General features: G+C 37.9%; 2 protein-coding genes across 8 annotated transcripts in view; one reads left to right on the top strand and one right to left on the bottom strand.

Moving 5' to 3' along the window:
- The window catches only part of CRACD (capping protein inhibiting regulator of actin dynamics), a 46359-nt gene extending 41955 nt beyond the window's left edge, over window positions 1-4404 (top strand). The window contains exon 10 of the mRNA XM_042871886.1: window positions 1226-4404. Within this exon, the coding sequence (XP_042727820.1) occupies window positions 1226-1386 (161 nt within the window). The 3' untranslated portion in view covers window positions 1387-4404. The remainder of the gene's footprint in view (window positions 1-1225) is intronic.
- Window positions 1929-26771, bottom strand: AASDH (aminoadipate-semialdehyde dehydrogenase). 7 transcript variants are annotated; one of them, XR_006179009.1, is made up of 16 exons: window positions 25353-25403; window positions 23108-23361; window positions 20946-21066; window positions 19946-20283; window positions 19105-19297; window positions 17743-17984; window positions 14989-15095; window positions 14392-14564; window positions 13298-13490; window positions 12640-12758; window positions 9991-10828; window positions 9028-9191; window positions 8318-8443; window positions 6991-7122; window positions 2080-5945; window positions 1929-2006 (listed from the first exon to the last, which is right to left on the bottom strand). XR_006179009.1 is itself a non-coding variant. In XM_042871887.1 (15 exons), the coding sequence occupies exons 2-15, from the start codon at window positions 23335-23337 to the stop codon at window positions 5541-5543; spliced, it is 3381 nt and encodes a 1126-aa protein (XP_042727821.1). In that variant the 5' UTR covers window positions 23338-23361; window positions 25353-25403; the 3' UTR covers window positions 1929-5540. The 7 variants fall into 7 exon arrangements, 5 of the variants coding, with proteins under 5 accessions (XP_042727821.1, XP_042727824.1, XP_042727823.1 ...); XR_006179010.1 differs by having other exon boundaries at window positions 1929-2249; window positions 5409-5945; XM_042871887.1 differs by having other exon boundaries at window positions 1929-5945.
- Between the last annotated feature and the right edge of the window lie 82 nt (window positions 26772-26853).

The following is a 26853-nucleotide window of genomic DNA, read 5'->3' as shown; positions in this document are numbered from 1 at the left end:
TGTGTGGCCAATTAGCTGCATCATGTTCCCATACATCCCCAGCTGAAGAGGAGAAAAATTCCCCCAGAAACTTGAGTACTCATTTCATTCAAAAATACAAATACCAATTAAACAAAATTGAGGCTACCCTGTCATTTTGGAATTTAGGATTTTTCTCTTCCAGCCAAGTACTGGGTCTGGACAGCTGGAACCAGGACTGACTGACTTCTTTACTTGTCACTTAGATAAACTGAAATAATTTTACATTCAAAAGGCAGGAACAGTAAAACAGATACATGAAATACCATGACCTTTGGGAAGTAACTGTTGTAGCTGTAATTCTAGGCAAAAGGTTTTGGAGAGGAATACGGATAGGTAAAGATTAAACCTTTTTATAAGCTGCACTGTAAATAATGTGGACTTCTTTGAAAGTACATACAGGTATGAGCCGAATTTCAGAAGGAAATCCAGGAGGAATCACAGATTTTGAATTTCCTTAAAGGGAAAGCATAGAACTGTGGTGGTGGTAAACGAAACAGTGACTGGATATCCATGGGAGCACTGTCTACAGTTGGAGTCAGGCAGCCATTATCAGCACCACAAATATAATACAAGCCAGTATTTCTGCACTATGGATAATGACACACTGATTTGGGTTTCTCACAGTTAGTAGAGCAGTATAAGCAGAAGATCAGGCTAGAAAATGTTTAAAATAGGTTTGCTGAATTCTCCTGTAATGGCTTAAAAATATATATATATTGAAAAAATGTGATCTATTTCAGACTTGCACTTGAATCTTCTGCACCAGGAACTGCTAAGAGAGTACGGCCTTTAAAATAGCATAAATTACTTCAACCTTTCAAATTACTCAATTTTCAAAGTGTCTGCCTACAGCAGTAGCTCCTGCTACTGTTCATTTACTACTTACAGTTAATAATGCATCACTACAGTTGCTCTAAAGAAGTAATTTTTGCTATCTATGCAATTTTAAAACTTTTAAAAATAGTCAAAACGTGAAAATGCATCTGAAAGTAATTTGGACTGAGAACATTTAACAAAGCTTCTGAAAAAGAAAATTCTGCTCCTTCTTTATCTGATTATTTTGCAAACAAATAAGATTTAACTAACAGAGTTGTAAATAAGTATTGTGTTAAATCAGAACATCTTTACAGAAATCAAATCTCTGAAATTCTCCAACAAAGTATGGGCTTCAACTAAAACTTGTTTTGTTTCCTCCTCCCCACAGTGGAAATTTCAGATTCTGTTTCACCAACACCACTGGCAAAAGAGGTGGCCAAGAGATTCTCCACACCTGATGCGAACCCTGTGTCAACAGAACCAGCCTGGCTTGCACTGGCCAAGAGGAAAGCAAAAGCCTGGAGTGACTGTCCACAGATCATAAAGTAAACTGTAAAATTATATCTCTATTGCTGCCTATTAACTGCTTTCTTTTTATTTATTCAGCTTTTAAACACATGACAAAACTGAAAATGCATGTATTGGAGGACTGGAAACTGAATCGATTACCATTTTGCTCTAGCTCACTGTAAAGCCTATTCAAGTCATATATTCCATTGCTTTGACAAATAGCTAAGTGAGGTCACAAATTTCAGAGCCAGTCACTCTCAAAAGTTCAAAAATGCTCAGATACTGGATGTAAATGTTAGCAAGTATCATAACAAGGGGCAGAACTTCAGTAGCTCCTTAAATTCTCTTGAATTTGGTTCTGGAGTTTTAGATCTCTACAGTTAAGTGGAAACTTCAGAAAAGTTTTTCAGCAGTCCATTGCTGAAAATCAATGCAAGATGCATGTTCCCTTCTCTTCTAAATTTTCTCAAGCGTTAAACTGTATGAACTGTCAGTAGTTCTACCTGCTATTTAGAAGTGTCTTACCTAATGAAGAACCTTGGTAGACTTCTGTCCACCTGCAGTAGGAAAGGTGGTTCGAATGCTGAAGTAATTTTTTTTTATTGTAGGGTTCTTGTGTTAATATTCCCTTAGTCCTAAGAAGAAAACAATTCATCCAACTTTGCAAAAAAAAATTACTAATTAAGCCGAAGTCAGCAAGTTTTTAGAAAGAAGCCTCTGCTCTGCAACTACCTGAAAGGAGGTGGCAGCAATGAATGTCACTCCTTTCTCAGGTGACAAGTGGTAGAACGTGACAAAGCAGTCTCAAGGTGCGCTGGGGAGGCTTAGCTTGGATTTTAGGAAGAATGTTCCACAGAATGGGCTGTCCTGGGAAGCGGTGGAGTTCCTGCTGCTGGAGCCATCTGTGGGATGTGTGCACATGGCAGTAAGTGACATGGCTTGGTGATGGGCCTTTGTAGGTCAGGCTGATGGTTGGACTTCATGGTCTTGAACGTTGTTTCCAACTTAGGTGATTCCACAAACCAGGGAGTCAGTATTTACTGTAGTCATTTAAGTGCATCACTGTGTGCTTGGCCACATTTAACATGCAGAGAGACAGCAACTGCAGATTAAAACTTTAAACTGTGTGACTGGGACTAAAGTAAGTAAAACCATTCCTGTGCTCCTATACTTACAGAGTTGGTCTCAGGAAGTTCCCACAGGAGCAAGACCACATAACTGAAGTTAAAGTTAACTGAGACCTGAAAGCTAGGTCAATGAGCATCTCTAGAGTTTCAGCTCTGCATTTCTCCTGGTTTTACTTCACATGCAACTTTGGGTATTTCAGGTAAATTCCTGCACTCTGACCAATACAGACAGCACACTTTGGAAGGGTTTACTTACCATCCTTAAGTAAGCATTGACTTACTGCCCACAGTTCACTTACCTGCTGTGGCAGATACTTTATTACTTCTCTGTACCTAAAATAGTGGTGTTCACTTCCTTCCTCTTGCAAAAAAAGGATAAAGTCCATAATATAATAAAAATTTTATTATCCTTAATATCCCATGGAAATAGCTATGTCTATGTTTTTAAAAGTCACCCTAGTTAACAAACCTGCCCAACAAGGTTTTACAAGGCCGTATTTAACAAATTTGATGATCTCTTAGTAATGGTAAGGCTCAGAGGCACTTAAGGCCTAATGCACGATAAAGAGTGATAATTTTGATGGAAAGAAGTTGTATTGTTATAGAATGATACCATGTGCATTTCATGGAAATACTTTAGCCAAACTGCTGTATGCAGCATGAGCAGCAGCACTTTAAATTATGCAGAAAACAGAATGAAATCTGCCATGAATTCCCATCCCAAGAATCAAAAAGGGCTCAATGGTAAAATTGTTACTGAATACCCTGTTTCTCATCAAACAGAAAGTAGCAAAGGTTTGCTACTGTGGTTACAACAGCACAAACACATGGGACATGGTAGATGGAGATGATGAGAACACAGCAAGACTGTTTTTTTGAGCCTCCTAAGCCATCACTTTTGCTCATTTTCATATTTAAAACCCAAACCTGTGAAGTAATATTTTTTCCATTAATGTAAGTATTTAGAATGTTTTATACAGAGATGAGGCAATGCTGTTCTCAAATATTTGGAAAAAAACACTTACTGCTACATAGTAAAATCTCTGCAAAGAATTTTCTGAGGAAAGAATTTGGCCCATAATTATTTCTGCTCTGCTAGCAGCATGAATTACTACTTCTTAAATCTATTCTTTTTGTGAATTTTGTAAGCCTGCAATATGTATTTATAGTTACAAGAACTAAACTGCCTGAAATCTGTCTTTAGGATTATTCCTTGGGATACAGGTTTAATACAGAGAAGGTGAAGTAAATCAGGATTGAAGTATTCCAGAAAGCATAGCATAATGAGGTGCTATTGTGCATGAAGTAACGATGCAATTTTCCAATACAATACACTTAAAGCACATAGAACAGAGCTTTTGTTAAGGAAAGTCTTAAGCTAAAGCTTCAAACCAGATTGTTTTTTCAACCATAAAGGTATCTAGTGTAATAATAGACTCTGTAATACGTACAGAACCTGATGGAAACATTTCTAAAACATACATGTTCAACAGTGACATTTCATGATAAACTAACAAAAATTTGCACTAAATACCAATGAAGTGAAGTGTTACTTTGCTTTAGCTTTGTTGCAGCTGTTTCTGATAAAGTGTTGGAAATCTGTTTAAAAACAACAACGCAACAACAAATAAAACCCAACCACCACAAACCATTACTTCTGACTTTAAAACACAAAAATGTTTTAAAAACCAAACAAACCACTATGTAGTATATTGTCTCAATTTTTGTAACTTATACACATTAATAGCATTCCTTCTGACCAGGTTATATATGATTAACCTCTATGTTCATATAGTAATGTATAAAAAAACTATAAGATGTATAATTGTGGGGTACTTGTTGTGTACTTTTTTAATTTTTCAAATGTTTTAAAGTGCAATTGTTTATTATACTAATGTCATTTTAATTCTAATTAAACTATAACCCAGTCAAAATTATCAGGGATGTATCAATTCTGTGTCTCTTTTTGCTGTCTGTGTACTTCAGGTTTGCTTTATAACAGAACTTCTGCTACCACAAGTGTCCTGCCTGTGCCTGTCTCCTAACAGTAAAATGGATGAACGAGGCATGTAATGTAGCCTCTGCAACTTCACTTACTTTTTAACTAACTCAGAACGTTAGAATTTGAAGGAGATGATTCAAGAAGGGGAGAGATGACTGATAGCTTCTACAATAGCTTTTTAAGAAGGCTTGTAATCAGGAAGATACTCTTGAGTTAAGAGTACTTCTGTCTGCAAATCCTTGCTTTGCATTACTGACAGTAATTCTTTTTAAGATGTTTATGATAACAAAAAAACCTATATAATCCCTTATGAATAGCACTCTGTAAACACTATAGTTAGCATTAATTGAAATTTCTTCAAAAATAGCTTGGCAGGCTTTGATTTGAACACAGCATACCCCATCTAGGAACTCATATGGGAACTGTCATTGACACCTAATAGACACTTTAGAATACAGTAAGTGACTAGTGCTGACTTCCATAGAGAAAAATAGAGACTCAGCTGAAGTGAAGCCAGGGAGGGCCCCAACTTGCTGTAGATTATTAATATTAATTATGTACACAGAATGCAGGCTACCTTCTCAGAAATCAATTAAAAGTTAGACTGAACAAAGAATGTTGGCTACCTTAGCATCTTAGGATTCACAGAAAGGAATACATTCCTCCCTCAGGGAGACAAGAATGTTAATTCCAGTCACACAGTGTGGCACCTTACCAGAGTTTCTTCCAACCATACAAGTACTTGAAGCCAAACTACTGACTTTCATTTTCCTGCTACACAGGTAAAAGCACAACACTCAGATCCAAACAACTTGAAACACTCTTTCTTTCTTCAGTCTGGGCAGGGAAATGAGGGAGGGACAGTGAAACCTGTGGCTAGTGCTGAGCAGTCATCCTTCAGTCAGTACAGCAAGCCAACAAACATCACTTACCTGCATTTGCAGTGGTGCAAAATGTTGAGAAAGCTGCACAAAGCAGCTTTTGCCTAAAGCAAAATAGGCAGAGAGGTAGACAGTGTCTTCAAGTTCTTAATTTACAAATGTAAACAATTAAGCAGCAGCAGTCTAACATCCTTGTTCCTTTTTTCCTGTTACGTACAAATCTAGGCAATAGACATAATCATTTCTACAGCCAACAACAAGCTTTGTTCCCCATACTACAGGTGATGAGAAAACCTCTCCTGGAAGCGTATCTGTTCCTTCTGCTGTTCCACTCCTAGCATTCAAGATCCACACTTTGCCATCTGTAGATACTGCTGCCAAAAGAACTTTGTTCTTTGAGTCATTACGTTGGAAAACAAATGGCGTTCCATATACACTTGAAGTGGCTTTGAATTTCCACAGTAAATCACCCTCTGTATTACAACAGTAAATAAAGTGATCATGGGATCCAAAAAATACTTCTTGCTTAGTTAAGCTTGAGATGCATGGAGATGAAAACACTGGTCCATTAGTGGAAAACTGCCAAACCTACAGAAATAACATAACCACCCATTATCACAGGCTGATGGCATTTTCAGAATGATAGCAACTATAAATTTTTAATACGTAGTCGTTGATGGAAGCACATATAATTTCAAAATCATACAAGATTTCAGTGTAGGCTGGTAAATACTTTCCAAATTACAAATTAAGTTTTGCAAAGCACAGTACGTGAGAAAATAGATATGCTGGAAGAGTTACTGTCTTCTGAGAGGCCCATGCAGATAGCCAACTTGGGAAAAGAATGTTTTGGGGTCATCACAGCACAACTAGCAATGAGCTTTAAGGATTTTGTTCTGATGCCATTCTTTTCCACAAAGATGAAGTCTCATTAGTGCTATAGTTTTCCTCTCCTCAAGCTAATGGATGGATGAGATGGATAGAAAGAACCCTCTTCAAGTGAGTATGAGCTCTAACCACTGCTGCAAGGAGACAGAGGGCAGGGCACAGACCAAGACACTGAACAATCAGAAAAAGCTTTGGAATTGCCATGAATGTTGCACCTGAGGCAAACAGAAATAGTATCATTTATTTTAATAAACCATATTCATCATGGCAGAACAAAACAATATTTAATTCCATATATTATGCCAGAACTATGATCTGCAACATCTTTGCCACGATGCCAGTATTTAACAAACCACTAAGCACTTTAAGAAACCTTTACTTCTCAACAGCCACCCTTTATGAAGAAATGGCTTTAAACATTCTTGAAAAAATCTGAAACCCAAAAGTATTTATTTGTTGGCACTACTCTGGCACCACCATTTGCTCTGAGTATAAGCTCTACTACAATTTCTGTTACTACATCAAGCAACTTGGGACTTAGTGGCTTATTTCTGGTTTGGCATGGATTGAATGTACTACAGTTCTTTTGCCTCTGTATGATACACACTTCTATTTGGTTCGCAAAAAGGTGTATGTTAATCATTAAGCCTCAGAAAAAAACAGTATTAACAAAGCATGTTATGCAGTGTTTGGGAATGAGCATTAAACAAAAAAACCCAGCCCCACCATCACCAACAGTTTTTACCTTTTCTCCACAATGACTGTAACAGTATAAGTTTCCATCCACACATCCAATACAAACACACTTCTCATTGCAGTGAGGAGAAGAGAAAAGTGGTTTTCCCAGAAAACTCTTCCAAATCTTATTCCCTGTCACCTGTCAATGGAGGTTGCACAAAAAGGTTCTTGCTTTACAACTTGACCCAGCCATGCAAACCTAAGCTTCAAATGTTATTCCAACAAAACAGTTATACACTGGCATACTCATTGCCTCTATTCCACTTTTCCTTCCCCTAGGCAAAATAATTAATAATAAGCAGTAGTAGAAGTTTCAAGAAGAACACTAATTCTTAATTCCATTCTCAGCTCCTCAGAATGTCAACAGGGTCAGTGCAATAGAGAATATTTTGAAAATGAGTATTATGTCTTCATAATAAATACCATACTAAATGCTTCAACCCACAATCTATGCTTGCCACAGTAAGCTCCTTTGTTAGAAATAATCACATGGAGCTATGGCTGGAGTTTTCAACTGCCTGTTACTCAGAATTATGAAAACAAACAAACAAAAAAACCCACACACCAAATATTTTTTCTTATCCACAGTTCACTAGAGCTGCAAAACCATGTACTTAAACTTATAAAACTAGATGCAGATAGAAGTATTTGGGTGCTACTACAGAAATTTGTAGTGGGTGGAACATAAGGAAAGTGAGGACTAATGTTGGGTTGTGAGTGGTGTACAACACGAGTATCTGCTCCAAGTGACTGTTTCTTCTATCAGGCAGCACCAGCTGCAAGCCAAAACTGCCTCAGAAAAGTTATAAAATTGCACCACATTTATCAAGAATGCCACTCTTGGTGCAGAGAACAGCAATAGTCCAAGATGACGATGGGCAGCTCTTGAAACGACTATGAGAAGGGGAACACTAAGAGGAATAAAGGAGCTTCTTTCCTTATTCTGTTCTAATTTCAGTACATTCTGTGTATATATATTTTTCAAATCTTACTGTCAAAAGGACAGAGGAAAGAAAACAAAACCCACAGGCATACTCTCACATACCAATTTAACTGATAAAATAAGTATGTGGGAATTGGAAGATACCGATTCCAACTTTGGCCCACAGTTACACCATGTAAATTCAAGCAAGTCACTTAAATTCTCTTCATCACCAGAAATGATTATAGTGACCTTGTGTATAACAGTGAGGCTCCCAAGTGAAAAAGATTACGTAGTAACACACGATTGCATAATTTCTTCCATTGATAAAGTGCTCTTAATTTCAGAAATGCATTTTGGTTTAATCTACATTTGACATTGAGATCAAAGACAAGTTGGCAGTGGTACATACCGGGTTGACAGCCAGTAACAGTCCTCCTAGTGTAGCAACATAAACGTGATGTGGAAAAGAGCTCAGACAAGGAGATGAAAACACAGCTCCACCTTCACAATGCAATTTCCATACACACATCTTTTCCTGTAAGAACAACAACAATTTACAATTCCAGTTCAAGCTCAGAATTTTAAAATTCTCTTTCAATGTCTTTCAAATGATCTTTCAATGTCAAAGCTTATTAAACAGTGCATTTAATTAATAAACGTTAAATTAAGGTATAATTCACATGGTGTTATAGAAACTCATGTCATTTTCCAGTAAATGTACAAAATTCTGCTGAACAACCAGCAGCATCTGGCCCCCTTGTTTGCCATCTACCCTCATCTATTCTTTCAAAATGTAAGACTCTCTTCCCACCACTAAGCCACTATGTCACTTCTGGATGGGCACCCTATTCTGAAATACCCAGAGTATTCAGTAACTGAGAAGCTTAAGATCTTGCTTCAGCCAGGACTAGGAGCATGAGCAAACGACTAGAACTATTTATTAAAACATAATCCTAACCCATTCAAGCAAGCACAACCATCTCAAAAGTTTTATGGCAGACTTCTGAGAATACCACCACTAACCAACAATAACCAACACAGCTTCATCTGGTGTGCTATAGATAGGGTCTAATTTGGATATTGGTTCTTGCAGACATACAAGTTAGCCAGTGTTCTTACATAAATATCCAAAGCATATATATGCTGGTCATGCGATCCTACATAGACTAATCCACTGGAAGGATCTACCACTGCAGAGCTTTTCACAGCATCTTCTGTGGCAAAAGTCCAGTATGTTTCTCCATCAGTGCTTTGGAGCACATACACTAAGCCATCATAACAACCTGTAGGAAACAAAACACAACAATGGAAATAAAAAAAGAAATACCTGCATTTATGGTGTGTTTTATGCTGTTAACTCTGTCACTGCTGGAAAGAATTTAGTTGACTAAGGAGGTACAGCTTCAAAACGTTTTCCAAAGCTGGTCCTCCTCTTTTAGCACCAAGTCTTTCCAATTAGTTTATACATTCTAAGTTGTTAATTCTGTGTGTTCTTTCCTAACTTGTCCTAGCTGACAGAGTGTATATAAAGTCAGTGCTATATATCAACATCCAGCAGTCTTTAAAATGCCTGTACTATGATGGATTAAAAACTTCCTTTCCAAAACTTATGTTTAAAGACAAAAAACAATCCAAGTGTTAACATGTAGTTTATAAATATGTAGTCAAAGGAAACTGCACTATTTTTCACAGAGTTTGATTATCTGAGGTACCACATCCTAACTGCTGTCTCTATCAATGTTTAATGACAGTTTAACGCTCCATAAATCACCCTTCCATACTTCTTTAAAAAACACCTTAAGGGTCACACCTCAGTCAACCACTGAAAATTGCCTGTACCCATAGTTTACTCCTTAAGGCCTTAATGAACTGGTATAAAATCAATCACAGCTGCATAATATATCAATCTCTATCACAATGCATCCTGGCATTTAAATTACTTATTCCTTCTAATTCTGTTTTATAATAAATTCATTTTGAAGCAGATAGATGGAAGTTTATGGATAAGTGTAGATGGGAACATTCAGATGTAAGAAATATGGAAAAAATAATCTGAGGTGAAAGCTAACACAAAAGACATACCGACAACAATGAAATTTCCACACTTCGATACACAGGCAGAAGATTCAATACGATCTCCAAGATTCTTCTCCCATTTCACTTCTCCTGTATCTAGATCAATAGCCTGCATTGTGTGAGAGTGAGAGCCAACAAAAACAGATGCAGATTCTTCATCTTCAGATGATATTACAATCAACGGTGATGCATCAACACATTTTCTTGTATTTGACTTCCATCTTGTGCGTAATGCCAACTCTGCTGTTGTTACATGATTGCACTCTGCACAGATTTGCTGCACAGAGCAGCAGTCAGTTTTCTCTTCTTTGTTGGTAATTGTTAAAGTCCTGTTCTCCTTTTCATGCCCTTGCACGTGGCTTTTTGTTATACTTGGAGTCACGGCACGCAAAAAGGATGGTTGTTGCAGTGACTCCCCTCCCACCTGTACTGCACTACTGGGTTGCATAAAAGAGTTGGTGAAATCCATAGAAAAAAAATGATTTCCTCTTCTCAGTGCTATAAATGAAATTAATCCTGGAGTGACATTAAGATATCCTTCAGATTTCAGTTTAGCATATTTTCTGTGAATTTCCTCTCCACTGTTGTTACTTAGCTTTCTTTTCAAAACATTGTCATCATTTATTAGTTGGTCTTCATCTGGAAACAGAGTTTTAAGAATATGCTTATAAACCTCCTCAATTGAGCGGCTAAGAAGAACTTCAAGGAGCCCAGGCACACCTCTGCCTACTAACATCTCAATTTCATCATGAAACTGTAGTGCTTTTAAAGAGTCTCCACCACTGTACAAAAATACTGCATCTTTAGGAATTCCACTTGAATCATCTAGGAGATCCAGAACGGACTAGAGAAAAGAAGGAAAGAGAGAACAGTCCATAAGTGTTACACCATATCACACCCACACAAAAAACTTGAGTAAAATCCTAACCAATATCCAGAATTCCACTGAAAATTAACAGGAACTGAGGAAACTTACTCTGAAACTGTGCCAATAAGAAGAGCTGAGGAGGAACACAGAGACACTAGTTCAGTACTACAATATGTTTTGCCAATTTATTTCCAATTAAGGAATAAAGGCAAATTCTGCTGTTTTTTTGGCCTTTTTCAACCTCAGTACTGCTCATTAATGATATCTACACTATCTGTCAGTTAAGATGTTGATGCCTGTCCTGGTTTTCGCTGGAATTGTTAATTCTCTTCCTAGTAGCAAGTACGGTGCTGTGTTTTGGATTTAGTATGAGAGCAGTGTTGACAGCACACTGATGTTTTAGTTGCTGCTGAGCAGCACTTACACAGATAAAAGGATGTTTCAAATTCTTGTGTTGGAGGGGACAGAGGATGCACAAGGAGCTGGGAGGGGACAGCACCAGATAGCTGACTGCTGCCCCATTGTTCAGCATCACACTGAACAATAAAACCAGAGGGACTTGCTGTGGGAGAACTGCTGCTGCTTACTGCCTGGCTGGGCTTAAGTTGGTAGGCAGTGGGCAACTACATTGTGTTCACTCACTTTGTATATTCTTTTATTATTTTCTCTTCATTTTCTGTCCTATAAAACTGTCTTGATCTCAACTCATGTTTTTGTCCAATTCACTCTCCCATCCCACTGGGTGGGAGTGAGCAAATGGCTGCGTGGTGCTTGGCTGCCTGCTGGGTTAAACTACAGATTGTTTTGATAAAATCGGTTGAGATGCTTCATTTTATTAATAAAATTTATATAAAGCAGTATATTCTGCTTTTGAATGATTTAAGCAACCTACTTCTCTATCGACTTTTGAAGTCCTTTCAATTTGTGAAGGATTCTGGATTGAGCACTGTTATTACAATAAAGAACAATTAATACAATCTCCTGTCACTGCACTCTCTGTTCTTTAAGTCTGGTTATAGAGCCCCAAATCCTCTGGTTTTGGAAGCTGCTTTCTACAGTTCAAACTCGGTCTAGAGCACATCCCATCCAATTGGTTATAATTTTTATAGCCATTGACACAGCTCAGTATCAGCACAAGAAAATCCAATTACTTCACCAACTTCTTTCTACCTTTATTTATTCCCGTCCTAGTTGGAGCAAATCCCACTTTCAGGTGAAAAGTGAAAGTCTACCTTTGAAAAAATATTACAGTTTGGTATTATATCTAAGTAGTTTGAAAAACAAGGCTTCAGCACAGAAATTTAGAAACAATACAACCCAACAGCTCAAGAGACAATTTACACAACTGTGCCACCTATTTTTAAAAAAAAAAAAACAAAAAAAAACTCTCCAATTCTGTTATTTTTAGCAATTAGAAACTCTACTGACACAGTAGCTATTTTGTACAAAATTTCCACGTCCCAGTTCCCTGTTTCCCTTAGGGGTATCTTACTTGGTAAGCGAAGCAGCATACAAAAAGCTACTGACAGATTACAGCTTTCCTCTGCTAATTTCTTATACCTTCATACTCTGCAGTTTTATCTGATACAGAAACATAAATTACTCCCTCCTGACCGTTACTGAGCAACTGTACTTAAGTATTAACTGAACAGAAGGAGCTATAATACTTGAATGTATAGGCAGCTAGAATGTTCTGGTTGCATTAGTCATACTTCTTAAAGTGTTTAATTCCTGACACATGTATAATGATGCACTTGCAAAGATAAAAAGGCAGCTCAAAATACTACCTTCCATAAATACTGCAATCTTTCCCACAGTTCCTCTGCGCCACTCAGCTTACTGTCACGCCTTCTGGATCTTAGATGGTAGTGGTAAATCTTGTTCAGTTCAGATATATCAACTTTGCCTTTGGTGGAAAATAAAGTGTGATTTTTTTTATTGCTCTTCTGCATTTACATTTCCCAAATTCTCTCTACCAAAATAGTCATCTTAGTCTTTTACTGGCTTCCTTATTAATACTTGACTGCACTTTTTTTTAATCCAGTCAATCAAATATACTCAACAGAATCCAACAAGGTTTTTGAACATTCACCCTAGCCTCCCACATAATCCCACTTTCAGTTCCTGATCTTTCTCCAAGTGAAGTCACGGCTCTGTCGCAGACTGTGACAATAGCAGTGGAGAAAACAAGTGTGCAATTTTAATACTAAATTGATTCTGCTGCTTCTTTTTGAATCTTGAATGAAACATAATCCAACACACATAACAGATGGCCTTGATTTCCTAAGAGGAGTTAGTTGTCTGATTTATGCGTTTAAAAAGCATGACTGGATTTTGGTCAACTTAAAAAAAAAAAAAAAAAAAAAAACACAAGAACACAAAAAAATCAAGAACAGAAAGACAATTATTAAAGTAAGTGGCAAGGGTACTTAAAGCGTCATTTACCATGTGATGTTAAAGGCAAAGCTTTAATCTGTACAAGCTCATCAGGAATTCCATGAGCTGGCAGATGTTTTTGGAGTTCATGAAGAATTTCTCTCTCTTCTAAATCACCCTTGGGAACCACAAATAGGATAAGTTTTTCCTGCTGATACCAGGTCACTGCACAAGCTTCTACCTGACAAAGATCTTCAGCAGCCTGTAATTAAAAATATACATATATAGTTTGAAATTATAGTTCATCTGAGCACAAGGAGTAAAAAACACAAATTACTTTAAAAATTACCCATTTAAAATTTGCATTTCTCTGATTTCTACATAACCACTGGCACTTCACTTGCGTTAGCTTAGATAGAAATGATTCTGGTCAGACAGTATAAAGAACGAATGCAGAGAAACCAGCAGAGCTACTTTACAGCGTACTTCTCAGTTATCTAAACAATTTTCCTGAGTGAAAGCCTGGAAGAAATGTTTTTGTTAGGTCTCTTATTGTGTCTTAATTGAGTCAAAATCCCATCTGGTTATGCATTACTTTAAAAAAGAATGGCTTTAATAAGATTTAAAAAAATATATAAAAATGAAATTGTAAGCAATCAGTGAAAATTAAAAAAATATATTTTAAAATTTATTCCTATTTAGAAACTAATCCTCAAAACAAATGATTGGCGTGCAGAAACTGAAGAAACTGAATGCATTCTGAGTATGTTTGCTGATGATACTAAAAGGGAGAGGAGCTACCGACTCCTTCATGTAGCCCTGCAGAGAGATCTGACACTCAGTCCTGTGGAACAATGACTGTATGAGCATGGAAACACAACATGCAGTATTTTTCAGATCTATACAGAGATCTCAATTCTATTGGAATAAAGCCCATGTTAAGACAGAATTATAAGAATTCAGAGCCAAACTTCTCCATTTTAAGTACCTACATTAAGGTACATTAATAATCACATTTTTGATAATACAATCTATAAACTTCCTTAAGACTCCAAAAGATCTTCTGAAAATGAATACATACTGATTTTTGATGATAACGATTTGTACATTATCCCTGCTCTTTCATACTGGCATACTCTGTTCATAAGATGCTATATAGTTACCTGCTGCAAACATTCAATATTAAAACGCTTGCCATGACGTTTGATTTGATTGTCTTTCCGACCCAAAAAGAATATCTCTGCATTCTGCACTCTTACAAAATCTCCTGTTTCTCTCATTGTGCCCTGTGGTACAATTATCTCATTGTCAAGAAAGCAGATGCGTTCTTCACCACCTATAAAGAAAAGATTGTGGTCATTATTAGATGTCTATCTGTAAATGAAGTATTAATGAAATACTTAGTATTTTATCAGAAGTTTCTTATCAACGTCTAGACTTCTACACTGTACAAATTAGGCAACAGAGTTAATTCAATTAATACATATAAACTACTTCAGCTGACTCAAAATGCAAGCAGGAAAAAAAAATATATCAGTACAATGAAACCTGTTTGCAGCTAAAATGGTGATCATTTCCTGTTCATCATTCCAACAACGTAAAATACCATTAGAAGGTCCCCAGCCCAATGGGAATTTACAATGTTACTCTAACCTGTTTAGCAGAGGCAGGCACCAAAAACAAACGAACAAACAAACAACATTATTAAAATTCAACTAGGAAAAATATCTTAGAAGAATTAAAAAAAAATATAAAGTAACCTATAAATATTTGTCCCTCGCCTTCTAGAACCACAGAACCATTGGCATCTCTGATCTCAACCGTTGTTCCAAGGAGCGGTGATCCCAAAGGGACAGGGAAATCAGTTCTAAGTATAATAGAGAGAAACAGTACAAATCTTTCCTTTCTGAACACAAATGATTGAACACAAGAATGATTTCACATATAAGCTTCTAAAAGATTATCTCTCAAAAACTGTCTATTTGTACAAAATGAAAAATCTTGTCAACACACATGCGTTTCATGATCATATACAAAAAAAAAAAAAAAACACAAAACAAAAACTGAACAAAACCCATTCCAAAGAATGACAGAAAATAAGGCTTAAATGGATCCAAAAATCCCATAACAGTACCCAGTTTTTAAGCCTCTGAGGTAAAACCTCCATCAAGCACAACTATTTTGTTGTTACGGGTTCCAGATCAACTTTGATCATAAAGTTTCTTAAACGCTCTTGCTCAAACCCTGTTATTTGGGCAGTTGAAACCTCTCCTTCTCTGCTCAGTCAATGAATTCTTTATCCTACGTTGAGCTAAATGCAGCCAAATTTTTTATTTTTGCCAAGTGAGAAGCTTGAGAAAGCATCCCTGATATTCAGTATATCCCATACCACAGCAAAGTCCTGCCAGAAATGCAATACTAGAATTTTTTTACATCTACAAACAATTAAGAACAAGATTTCTAAATTTTTATAAAAGAGCAAAAACAGAAAACAAACTGCACCTCACTTGAATATTATTATTAAGAGTCTTGGGATTAGACATTTAATTTTGCTAAATATATAGAAAAAAATGGCAGTGGTGCAGAGCAGGGCAGACCAATAATGTGCTAACTTTTCTGCTTATCATTTGATTTTCTAGTGCTCTTTAGAAATTGCACCAGTTTTCATTATACAGATAGCAAAAATAACAATGCACTATGCTCCAACTGTCCTACCGATACTAAGAAGTAAAGATGACATAAAAACATGTGTCCTGGTTTTGGTTCTGGACTGCTTACTTGCTTACCCCTTAGGGGGAGCAGGCTGTGATGTGAAAAGGGGGAGATAACAATCACAGACTATAGGAATTTTCAAATTTTCCAATTCTACCTTAGTTCAAACAGAAAAACAACACATTATCTCTGCATCACAGACAAGAAGTAGGAAAAAACAGCTTCAGAAAGGAGAAAGTAACATTTGAACTCGAAGAAATCAGAACATAATACCAGAATCAGAAAATGTCAGTGCCGCAGAAGACCTCACATTTTCTGCATAGCAGATATTTAATAACAGGACATATTACACTGCTTCCACAGAAAACTCCTTGCTTATTTATAAGGAGTTTTGCAGGAAAATTAGTTTCTGGCTATCTACCATTTTCATTCTTCAACAGTTAAAGTACCTGGTTAAAATATCACATCACTTGTCCTATGAAATGGGATGTTTCAGACATGCCTACCTCAAGTCACATGTATAACTGTCATGCCAAGGAATAATTACACACTTCAGGAAGCAAATGAAACACGGAGCTAACTGGCCTCAACACTCGTTCAACTCTCTTTATGAAATACAGTGAACAAAGTCTTTAGTAGAGTTAAGATGGCAGAGTGCTAAATGATGAAAAGAAAATTACTTTTCAAAGTACACGTGAAATGACTGTGAGATCTTATGTCTCACTTTGTACAATTTCAGCACTTGGTACTTGCCAAGTAACATCAGTGGGATCATTTGCTGCAGTACATTATCCAATGTCAGAAAAAATAAAAATCAGTAACTAGTCTCCATCTCTTCATCTGTGGAGTTTCAAAAAACCATAGGTAAAAGCCCTGTATCTCTAAGATACATACTTAGAATCACAGAATTACACGATTTGGAAAGAACCTTTGGAGATGACATCAAGACCAACCCTCTGCTTTAGCAATTCCCTACAGTAAGTCACACAGGAAAGTGTCCAGACAGGTCTTGAATGCCTCCAGAGGAGTCTCCACAACATCTCCGGGCAACCTGTACCAGTGCTCTGTCATATTCAAAGTGAAGTTTTTCCTTCTGTTTGTATGGAACTTCCTGTGTTCCAGTTTGTGCCTGTTGACCCTTGTCCTTTCACTGGGCTCCACTAAAGAGAGCCCAATTTCAATGTCCACCTTTGATTATTTTTGTTTCAAGTAAGTAAACCTCAGAAGTAACATTTTGACCTTGGCAGACCTAAGCTACAAGCATAGCTTCATTCTAAGCCTACGATTAAGTCTAAGAGCTTCATTAAAATTTTTTTTTTTTTTTAAACTCCCATAATAGCTCTGCTAAGCTTCCTCTATTTGAATATGCAAGATCTCACTGGAAAAGCTTCCTGACGAGCAAGAGTGGGACTAACTGAAGTTATGGCTAGCAAATACCAGAAGCAGCACACCCCAACCTAAGCTTGTTCATGCTCAGCACGTGGGAACACAGGATGGAAAGCAGAAGAGGTCTACATACAGATGACTGGAACAGAGACCACCATGAAACACTGTGTGAAAAAAACAGTGCTACAAGTATGAAAGTTCTCAGACTGAAGTTTTATGGTTCAAGAGTCACCCAACAACTTCTTCTTGAAAGGGCTGTATTAGAGCAAGAAATCAGTGGACAGATTGAAATACAAGTACAAAAATGTAACTTCCACCAACACAAACACCTATGAGGACTCTGTAGCCCTGGGCAGGTTCTATTCCGTTGATTTTCATCATTTACACACCAAGCCATGAAAACTGAAATTTCCTACCTAAAATCAGCACTAAAAACCTCTTCAGGAATCCTGTAGCAAGTGGCCCAGCTTGAAACCTCAGTTATACCATACAGATTAAAAATACTTGTTTTGTTCTCCCTGTGCTTCCAACTCTTCACGAGGTTCAGTATGGGAAACGCTTCACCACCAAGGGCTAAGACTCGGAGCGAAGTGTTTGCAGACAATACTGTTGATTTAATAATGTGAGTTCCAAATCTTCTGAGAAGTGTTGGTGTTGCCTAGATGATACATATTCAAAAACATAACAGAGAAACCACTGTACATTATTTCAGTACGTGTGTACTCTTTCTTTACCTTCATCATATGTAGATATCTTACCTATACTGCAGATCTACCTAACAATAGATGGCATCAACCATCAGATGTCAGTATAGATCATGCTGGTGTTTTGTAAGACTGCATGAATGAATGCTATCAGCCCCTATGTTCTTCTGTAGAGGGAAATGGACACCATCAAGATTTATAGCAATTTAATAAATCAAAACAAAAGCAGAGAATAAAGTCACAGCATATTCATAGTTTTATTTCTGCTGTAGCGTCCTCAGCAAATTATTCATTAATTGTGTCAGAATTAACAGATTAAACTATAATTTTGTCCAAAGCCAATTACAAGTGAGATCTGTTTTAGCCATTCTTCCCCGATTTAATCTTCTATTATCAATTAATATTTTTATGAAATACGTTTTTACACTGGGCTTATTTGGCCAAGTTGAATGCTCATAAGCTCAGGTAAATTTTCCAAAAATTAACTTTGAAGTTTTTACAACTGTGATCATATAGGACAAGACCTATTCCAAGAGAGAAGGGGCAAATAACATCTCATATAAGCAGGTGGCCTGAAAACAAGAAGTACTGCTGGGGAATGATCAGATCAATCAGTGATTCTTCTTCTCTCTCTTTCTCTCAGTATTGTAGAAACAATAAGCGTTTTAACATCCTACAGACAGCACTGTTTTAGTTGTTGTATTTTTAGGGTAGATACTAATATTAAAACTGTTTATGAAGTGAGGCTCAAAGAGGAAACCCATTATAAGATGCTAAATAGATGTAGATGTTTTTAACAGATTACTCCGTAATGTAATTACTTTTAAGAACTAATGGATTTTTAAGATGAATGCTGGCTTTATCTTCAGTTCATTGCTTTATGTTGCAAGATATTTGAGGCCATGATCAGAAGGTAATTTTCTGAACAGTTAATATTTTACTGCAAGAAGAGTAACACAGTCTGCTCTCTTCAGGAAGAACACCAGTGTCATTATTGTTAAGACTGCTAATATAACACACATTAGCAGAAGTGAGAAATAAGACACAGCAAACAGTCACTCAGTTGTTGCCTACCTGCAACACTGTCACGTGGTGATGGCTAAACAGGGCTGTAGACAGCTCTAAAGGCATCATTTTAACAGCATTTGGTACTATAAGAATAGAGGCTCCACTTGTGAGAGCAATGAACAATTCGACCACAGATGGGTCAAACGTCAGAGGAGAAGCCAAGAAAAGCACATCATCCTGGGTGATCTCAAAAATTGATCTAAAAACAGAAAGCCAGGAATTACAAATATGATGCACCTTAATTAAAAACAAACAAACAAACAAAAAAAATCAACTCCAAACTAGAAGAGCAGAGTGGAAGAACATGAAATAGATGTCTCACTTTAGCAATACTAAGGGATTACAGACTACAGTAAATATTAAAGCACATTCCACCTTAATATACAGACCAGACAATTTAAGCAAAAGGTCCTATATCAAGACATGAACTACTGATTAAACTAACAAATGTACAAATATATACAAATAGCCTAAAATTGAATTAGGTTTTAAAAACCATAAAACACATTAAATTTAACTGTGAATAATTAATACTGTTATCTACTTCTTTTAAGCAGAAAATCAGCAATAAAATACTTAAAACAACAGTATAATATGATTTGAAGTACACTCTTCAAAAATTCAGGTAAAGCACCATTTAAATATTAAACACAGCATTATGAGAAACAAGATCTTATGATACTATTTTGAAGCAACAGAAACAAACACAAAGAAATCAGAAAAGTGAGGGAAGGAGGAAGCGAAGCAGTGTTAGGAAAAAATGCACACCTCTCTTTAGTGTTTGAGAGAGACCCCAAACATCAAATCTGTAGAAACATTTAAAGGAAAACATAGAAACCACACTTACTTAAGATGCTGAATATTTGGCACTATACATGCATGAGGCACTCTAACTACTTTGGGGGTCCCAGTAGTTCCTGATGTATGCAAGATGTATGCTAAAGAGCATTTCTGGCCAACATCCTTGTGTCTTCCTTCCGATGTTTTTGTTTTCAGGTGCTCTGGGCAGAGAGCACCTAGCTGTGAGTTATCCACAACTTTGAAAGCTTCAAATTTACTTTTTACACTGTCTGCTTGCAAATCAACATCAGTACTGCTCCAACTCATTTGGAAGAGAGTTAAACCAATACTTTCTATTGTGGAAGAGTTGTGGGACAACCAACCGACATGGGATGTCTGGAATTGCTGTAAAAGAAAATGAACAGTTTAAACAGCAGACTCAGACTGCACTGTTGCTCTACTGTTGTAATAAAATATGAAAATTTTTTTCACAAATCTGCCTTTCTACTTTTGGAGAACATACACCAAGCAGTTTTAAGCTCATATATACTTATGTATTAAATAAACACAGAATTCATAAATGAGGAATCAATTGTCTGAGCAAATAATAAAAGGTGAAAACATCCAAGAGAATTTCAGAGAAGACGAAGCACCCCACATTACAACTGTGTGGTCCAGTCTTGTCTACTGCCTTAGCAATAAGTCAGGATTCTGGATTTGAGAGAAGATGAAGACAACTAAACCATTACATGCAGCAACTGTTTTCAACTGTTGTGAAGATTTCTAACTCCTAATCTTGACATATGGAGAAACAAGAGTGGAGAAATCTTTGAAAGTCACTGCCCATCAAGTTTACCTGGACAGTACTGTAAAAACAAACAGGTAATTTTTTTGAATGGAGGAAGAATACTTTCAGCTTCTAATCTTGAAGACATTCTGACTTAAAGACTTTTGTCATGAAGGAATTAAACAAGCTCAACAAAGCTTATATGAACATAATACAATCTGAATAGCTACACATTTCTAAACTGTGCTTCAATGTTTTTTCTGGAAGCCTGAACACTCACTTTTATTTTGTCATTCTCAACAAGAATATACTGAAGATTGCTTTTCCTCATGAAGTAAGTAGATAACAGTGGTGGGGCATCTGGATCAATAGGACAGTAAGCAGCTGGAACCTGAAGGATTCTAACAAGACAAAATTTAAAATGTTTTAAATAAATTAAAAAAATAATAGTAAAACTAAGAAAAATCCACTTACATTTCACTCAGTTTTTTGTTGTTGTTTTTTTTTTTTTTCCTGTAAATAGTTCCCAGAGTCAGAAAATGTAGTTATAACATGACTTTCAAATATTTTTTAGAAATACAGCATGAAGCAAATCAGTATTGCCTTTTAGCATATTACAGTGAGGAAAAAGATTAGAGCTAGACAAAAACATTCAAAATTCTTTTTGCCAAGCAGGTCGGCAGTGACAAAGGTAGCACTGACATCAACAGCACAATTTCAAAGCTTCCGCTATTGATTGTGAACAGAAATACAAACATTCATTCATACGTGTACAGCAGCACACTGAGTACAGCTTCTATTCTCACTAAACAGTCTGGCATGAGAAAATTCTGAGTGTGTACCAGAATTTCATTCCTAATGAACAGAGGAACACTGAGTATCATTCTGGTGTCATTCACTGCACCTTAGCTTGTCCCTTTTTTCTGCAACAGTTGTACACTGCAATCACTCCCTCTAGAGGCTCAATTTGATAAAGGCAAGCATTTGAATTTATTACTCTACAGAACAAAACAGTAACTAAAACAGGAACAGCTCCCATAAATTTTAGCATTTCATCTAAGGCTGGGTTCTCATGTCCAATTAGATATACTTTCTCATGCAAATGATTCATCATTGTAATGATGACAAGATGCTGAACAAAGGCTTGGAAACCGCAGCCTTCTGCATACTTGAACAGTGTCTGGAATCAATAAGCACTCAGGCCTGCCCTGCACTATATACAGCAGTTAATTACTCAGCAATTAGAGCTCTAAATAAATGAATCGATAAACCAAAGTGCCTCGTCAGTTTCCAGTCACATTACAAAAGGTATCTGTGTGGCTGCTGAGAGCATTGGGACAGAGGGTAAGCAAGGAAGGATGGGACCCGAGGCAACCTCAAGCTGGGTCAGCTGTGAGAGCAGGCCATGCTGTGCAGGACTTGCTCCAGTCAGACCTTGAAAGTCCCAGTGGATGGAGCCTGTACAACTTCTCTGGGAAACCTCCTCTGCTGCCACACTGGAGAAGAAGGGTTTCCGTTAGTAGTGAAGCAGTTCATCAGCACACCTGGAAGGTTTATTATTACAGCACTCCTTTCACTAAGATCTCTGTAGTCAGCTGTGATGTATGCTCTTGTGCTACTGTGTATTCAGGTGCAATGTGACAGAAGAAAATACAGACCTAAGAGAAGCACAGATGCTGCTTCATCTGCTGAAGAAAATATGCTCATGGTGATGAGGCACTGTACTACACTGTAAGTATAACAGGTACAAGGATACAAATATTATTATTCATTAGCAACACTAAGATTTAAAAATTGCTGAATTAACATTGAGATCACAAACATTTCCATTTCCTTCCCATTAAATAATCAATATTTCTTTAGTGCTGCATTGCTAATTACTTTCTCCTACAACCTTCCTGTAATGAAACTGCATCCGTAAACTCATTTAGCTTAAAGCATGAGATTTCTTTTCATATATTTTGCTAGCAAGACAAGAGGAAAACATTACAAATCTGCATATTTGTTTTGTGCTGGATATTTATTCTGATAAATCAACTGCATTTTAAAACAAGAATAAAGATACTGGTCATTAATAATTGTTTGTATTTCTATAAACATACTTAACCAAGTCACATTTTAGACCAGTGAATTTAAGATTCAAAAACCTCTGGCACTGACTTTTCAAAGACTGATTTGTAATACCATAATCTTCTCATAAGAATCTGAGGCTCCAGTGCCTCTAGACTGTTAAGGAATGCAACAAAGGCAAAAATAAAACCAAAACAAAAAACCAACAACTGTAGCATTTCAGCAGCACCAAAGCCAACTAGCAGTTACCGCCAGTGGTATTACAATAGCATTACAGCATTTTTGTTGATATTAAAAATGTTAAACTTGCAGTTTGCTTTAATGGAGATAAACATTAAAAATACAACACAATGCAAGTATTCAAACCATTACCCTAAGATCCAAGATGGTAGGTTTATTCCAGGAGAGCAGTAAAGGCCTATCTCACACCTTCCTTGAGGATCACAGTACTTCTGAAGGAAAGCTGTTAACTCCATGGCATGTTTAATCACTGTTGCATATGTGTAGAAAGTTGGAGGTCCATCATTGCATTCATCAAACCAAACAGCTTTTCTACCTGAGTGCAGGCTGGCTGCCTGAGCCACCATATCATGGAGAGTCATCTCTGCTGCACTTCTCCAGCTCCCCTTGAAAGATTAACATAGAGTGCATTGTCATCTCCCGACTTATAATATTTTAATAAAATGACTTACGTACACAGAACAGTGCCAAGCAGGAAAAATTCAAAAAACAACTTCTGAACAGAAAGCACAATCCTTTATCACAACACATTTCACCACTGGAATGCAAAACCTGATACTTCTATCACTTACAACAGCTCCCATGCTAAGGGCGAGGAGTAACTCACTAATTTACAGGTGTCCAACCTTTTGGATTGCCTAGGCTGCACCGAGTGAAGTGGGATTGTCCTGGACCACTATACATAGGTTGCACTGAAAGTAATGCCTCCTATTTATTTCCAAACTACAATCAGTACAAAGAGCATGATAACATTTATTAACAGAGCAAGTTCTCAACTACAAAGCATTGTTTTTCTACAACCACCACCCTGTCTGCAGCAGTAGGGTTGGAACTAGACAATCTTTGAGATTCCTTCCAACCAAAGCTGTTCTATGATTCTACATAGAGTCACCACGAGCTATATGCATTTTTGCCAGCAATGAATAAGAGTCTGCATGCCATACTTATAAAAATCTGTGCCAGCAGAGGTGATGACCACTGTTGCCATCGCCACTGCTGAACCACACCACCCACTGCCCCACTGTGCTCACATAATGGAGACTGTCTGGTCTCCATTAACATTCACCAAGTGTCAATGCTGTTTTTTTCTGTATGGAGAAATTTAATTCTAACCCTTTCCTTCCTATGCACTTCCATGTCAGATGTCATTTTGTCTGACTGCCCCTCTGCCACCATCTGCCACACAGCAACAAAATGGAACAGGACAGTGGAGGAAAGGTTCAGCCTCTATTGCCATACTACCAATATCTGACTGTGACATTGTGAGACATCACCATAAAATAGGAGGCGTTACTTTCTGAGAGCCCTCATATAACATAGTTAATATATATAAGTAACAAAACTCATCTTAATCTTTAATGTTTTTATTAAAACAAACAAAAAGAAAAACGCAACTAAACCATAAAAACAGCGGGATACGTGAGCTTGTTTTTGTGAAGCTAGTGCATCAGGCAGGTTCAATGGCAGTGCTAACAATTCTCAGTGAGTTCTCAAGGTGCTCATCAGAGATTTTTGATGAAATTTCACCCTTCCTCTGCTTCATCCTTGAGAACAGTTGTTTACAAATGTATGAACAGCAACGCAAGGCATGACTGTGAAGCAAGGGACTGTCAAGCGAGGGACACTTCTGTGGTAAGAGTGGGCTTACAGAAGTCTGGTAAGGAGACATGGTCAGATTTTTGACTGCAAGTCTACGTGTTCTATTTGAAAACGTACTTATATCAACTGAAAATAAGTGACACACGCAAAAAAAAAAAAAAAAAAAAAAAATTCGGCACTCTTGAAACCCATTCTCAAATTCCTTTATCAGAATAGAAAGCACAGCTGCACATTTTTCTCCATTCACAGGGTTGCGTTTAGCCAACGCATCAAACCGCACACGCTCACTGGCAGTAGCTTCAGCTACGCCATGCGGTGGTTTCACCCACACATGGCTGCCGTGACGGCGCGGCGGGCGGCAGCGGGTTGGAAATGCCTGTAGTGACTGATTGCAGAGGGTGCTCATCGCTACGCTTCTGTTTTTGAAGCTGGACATAACCAAATTAAGAATTTTGGTAACACAGATCAACTAATAGCTTTCTCTTTAGTAGTACTGCGAAATAACCTTATTTTCTTTGCAAGTAGAAAATCCACCGCGCCGATGACTGGATGGTTTTGTCAGTACCGCTCCCTGCACCGCGGGGCCCTCCTGACTGCCCGCACCCCAAACGCGAGGCAGAGAGCACCGCGTTCAGGCTGCCCTGCATATCCCGCCACGCTCCCAGCCCTCCCCGTCTCCAGGCGCTGTAGGCACAGCCCTGCACGTCCCGTCCCGGGGCACTCAGCCACACCGGGACCACAGGCGCCATCAGCGCGGCTCGTATACCACCAGACCCACCTCTGCCGGGGCCCTCCAGCAACACCCAGCGCCATCCGTTCACCGTCTCCTAGCAACCAAAGAATAGCGCTAACGATTGGTGGAATCTCTTTTACCCCGGCCCGCTCTCCAGTAACGCGTGCGTTCATTGGTCAACACCTGTCGCGCTATTGGTGCATCAGCAAGCGGCGCCCAGATCGCAATGGCGGGTGTGGGTGATGCTATTTTAGCCGCGGGCGAGAAGAGGGGGAGTGCTATAGCCGTGCTAGGCAGAGGGGAGAAGATCAAACACAGGGTCCCCGGAGCAAAGGGTAAAGTTCTGCCCCGCCGCGCACGGCCACTCACCCCCCCCCCCCCCCCCGGAGGACGGTACGGAGAGCCGTAGGGATCCTACGGCGTTCCTGGAGCGGAGCGCTTGGGCTGAAAGGCTGCCGCGAGGAGGGGGTTTAACGTAAGACCCGAATGGATTTATCCCATGCCCGAGAGCTCTTTCAGGGTGATTTTATTAAAGATATCTCCGAGGCATGGTGCCAGCAAAAACTGTGTAGAAAGAAAACCGTTTCCAAGAAAACCGTTCACTATTTTTAATGTTGCACGTGGTAGCAGTGCCTAGAACCAAAGGAATTCTTCCCTTCAAAGCGTTGACAGCACGTGTGCAACCTGCTGTATGTGATACACCAGAAGCCCAGTAACCTCCTCACTGCTCAGTGAATAAAGTGGCTCTCGAAAAGCATTCTTTAATTTTAAAACATACATCCTCAAAATGAGGCATGCAGTGTAACTAAAAGTTACGGGGCATACGATGGCAGTCCTTCTGTAATGTTGTGCGTTTCACGGAGAAAAATGGGATTATGACTCACTGAAATCAGATTTACGCCACCTGATGCTCAAATCACATTTAAACAGTCCTTTCCACATGTAAAAATAGCACTCTTGTTGAAAGTTTGTTAAAAGTTATTTGCATAACTTTCAATCTGTTCTACAAGATAACTTCAAATGGATTGAATTCTGCTTGCAACTGTATTAAACTGTGCAACCGGTTTCGTCTTCTTACACGCATCTAACACAAGAGCTTGATTTATCCTTTCAAAAATGTTTGCTTTTTTGAAGAAGAAGAGAAGAAGGGCAAAAAATGCTGAAGTTTCTCAGTTTTCTCACACTTCTCCCTCATAATGTGGAAGAGTGGAGGTCAGAGAGATTGCATCCAGTTCCTTTTTTGCTCACTTTGCTGTCCGGGTAATAGGACTGTTAAAAAACAAAAACACTTGCTAAATAGAAGAGATCCATATACCTCACCCAATAAGCAGATCTAGACTTCCACAAAGAGTGCAATTCTCAAAATAAAGTAGATTTTCCCATTAGCTTTACTGCAAGTAGGTTCTGATTTCAGAGAACCTCCACAAGGCTCAGTCTTTTGAAAGTATTTATATCCTTTCTTGAATTGAGACTTTTGTGATCATGTATCAGGCACAAATTCCACCTAAGTAAGCTCAATTTTTTATATAATGACCAGTGCTGCAAT

This window comes from Lagopus leucura, unplaced genomic scaffold (assembly GCF_019238085.1).
Source record: "Lagopus leucura isolate 7727_CA_CO unplaced genomic scaffold, USGS_WTPT01 Super-Scaffold_100004, whole genome shotgun sequence".
Taxonomy (NCBI): Eukaryota; Metazoa; Chordata; class Aves; order Galliformes; family Phasianidae; genus Lagopus; species Lagopus leucura.
Note: the sequence above shows the minus strand (reverse complement) of the source record. Positions and strands in the feature narration are given on the sequence as shown.

Excerpts from the sequence above, each read along its gene's own strand:
- AASDH (XM_042871887.1), bottom strand. The coding sequence starts at position 23,337 with ATGACTCTCCATGATATGGTGGCTCAGGCAGCCAGCCTGCACTCAGGT. Across the intron at positions 20,284-20,945 it reads TTGAGAATGACAAAATAAAA|CAATTCCAGACATCCCATGT; the intron begins GTGAGTGTTCAG and ends TTTCTTTTACAG. Across the intron at positions 15,096-17,742 it reads GTTTTTAGTGCTGATTTTAG|AACTGATTTCCCTGTCCCTT; the intron begins GTAGGAAATTTC and ends TATTATACTTAG.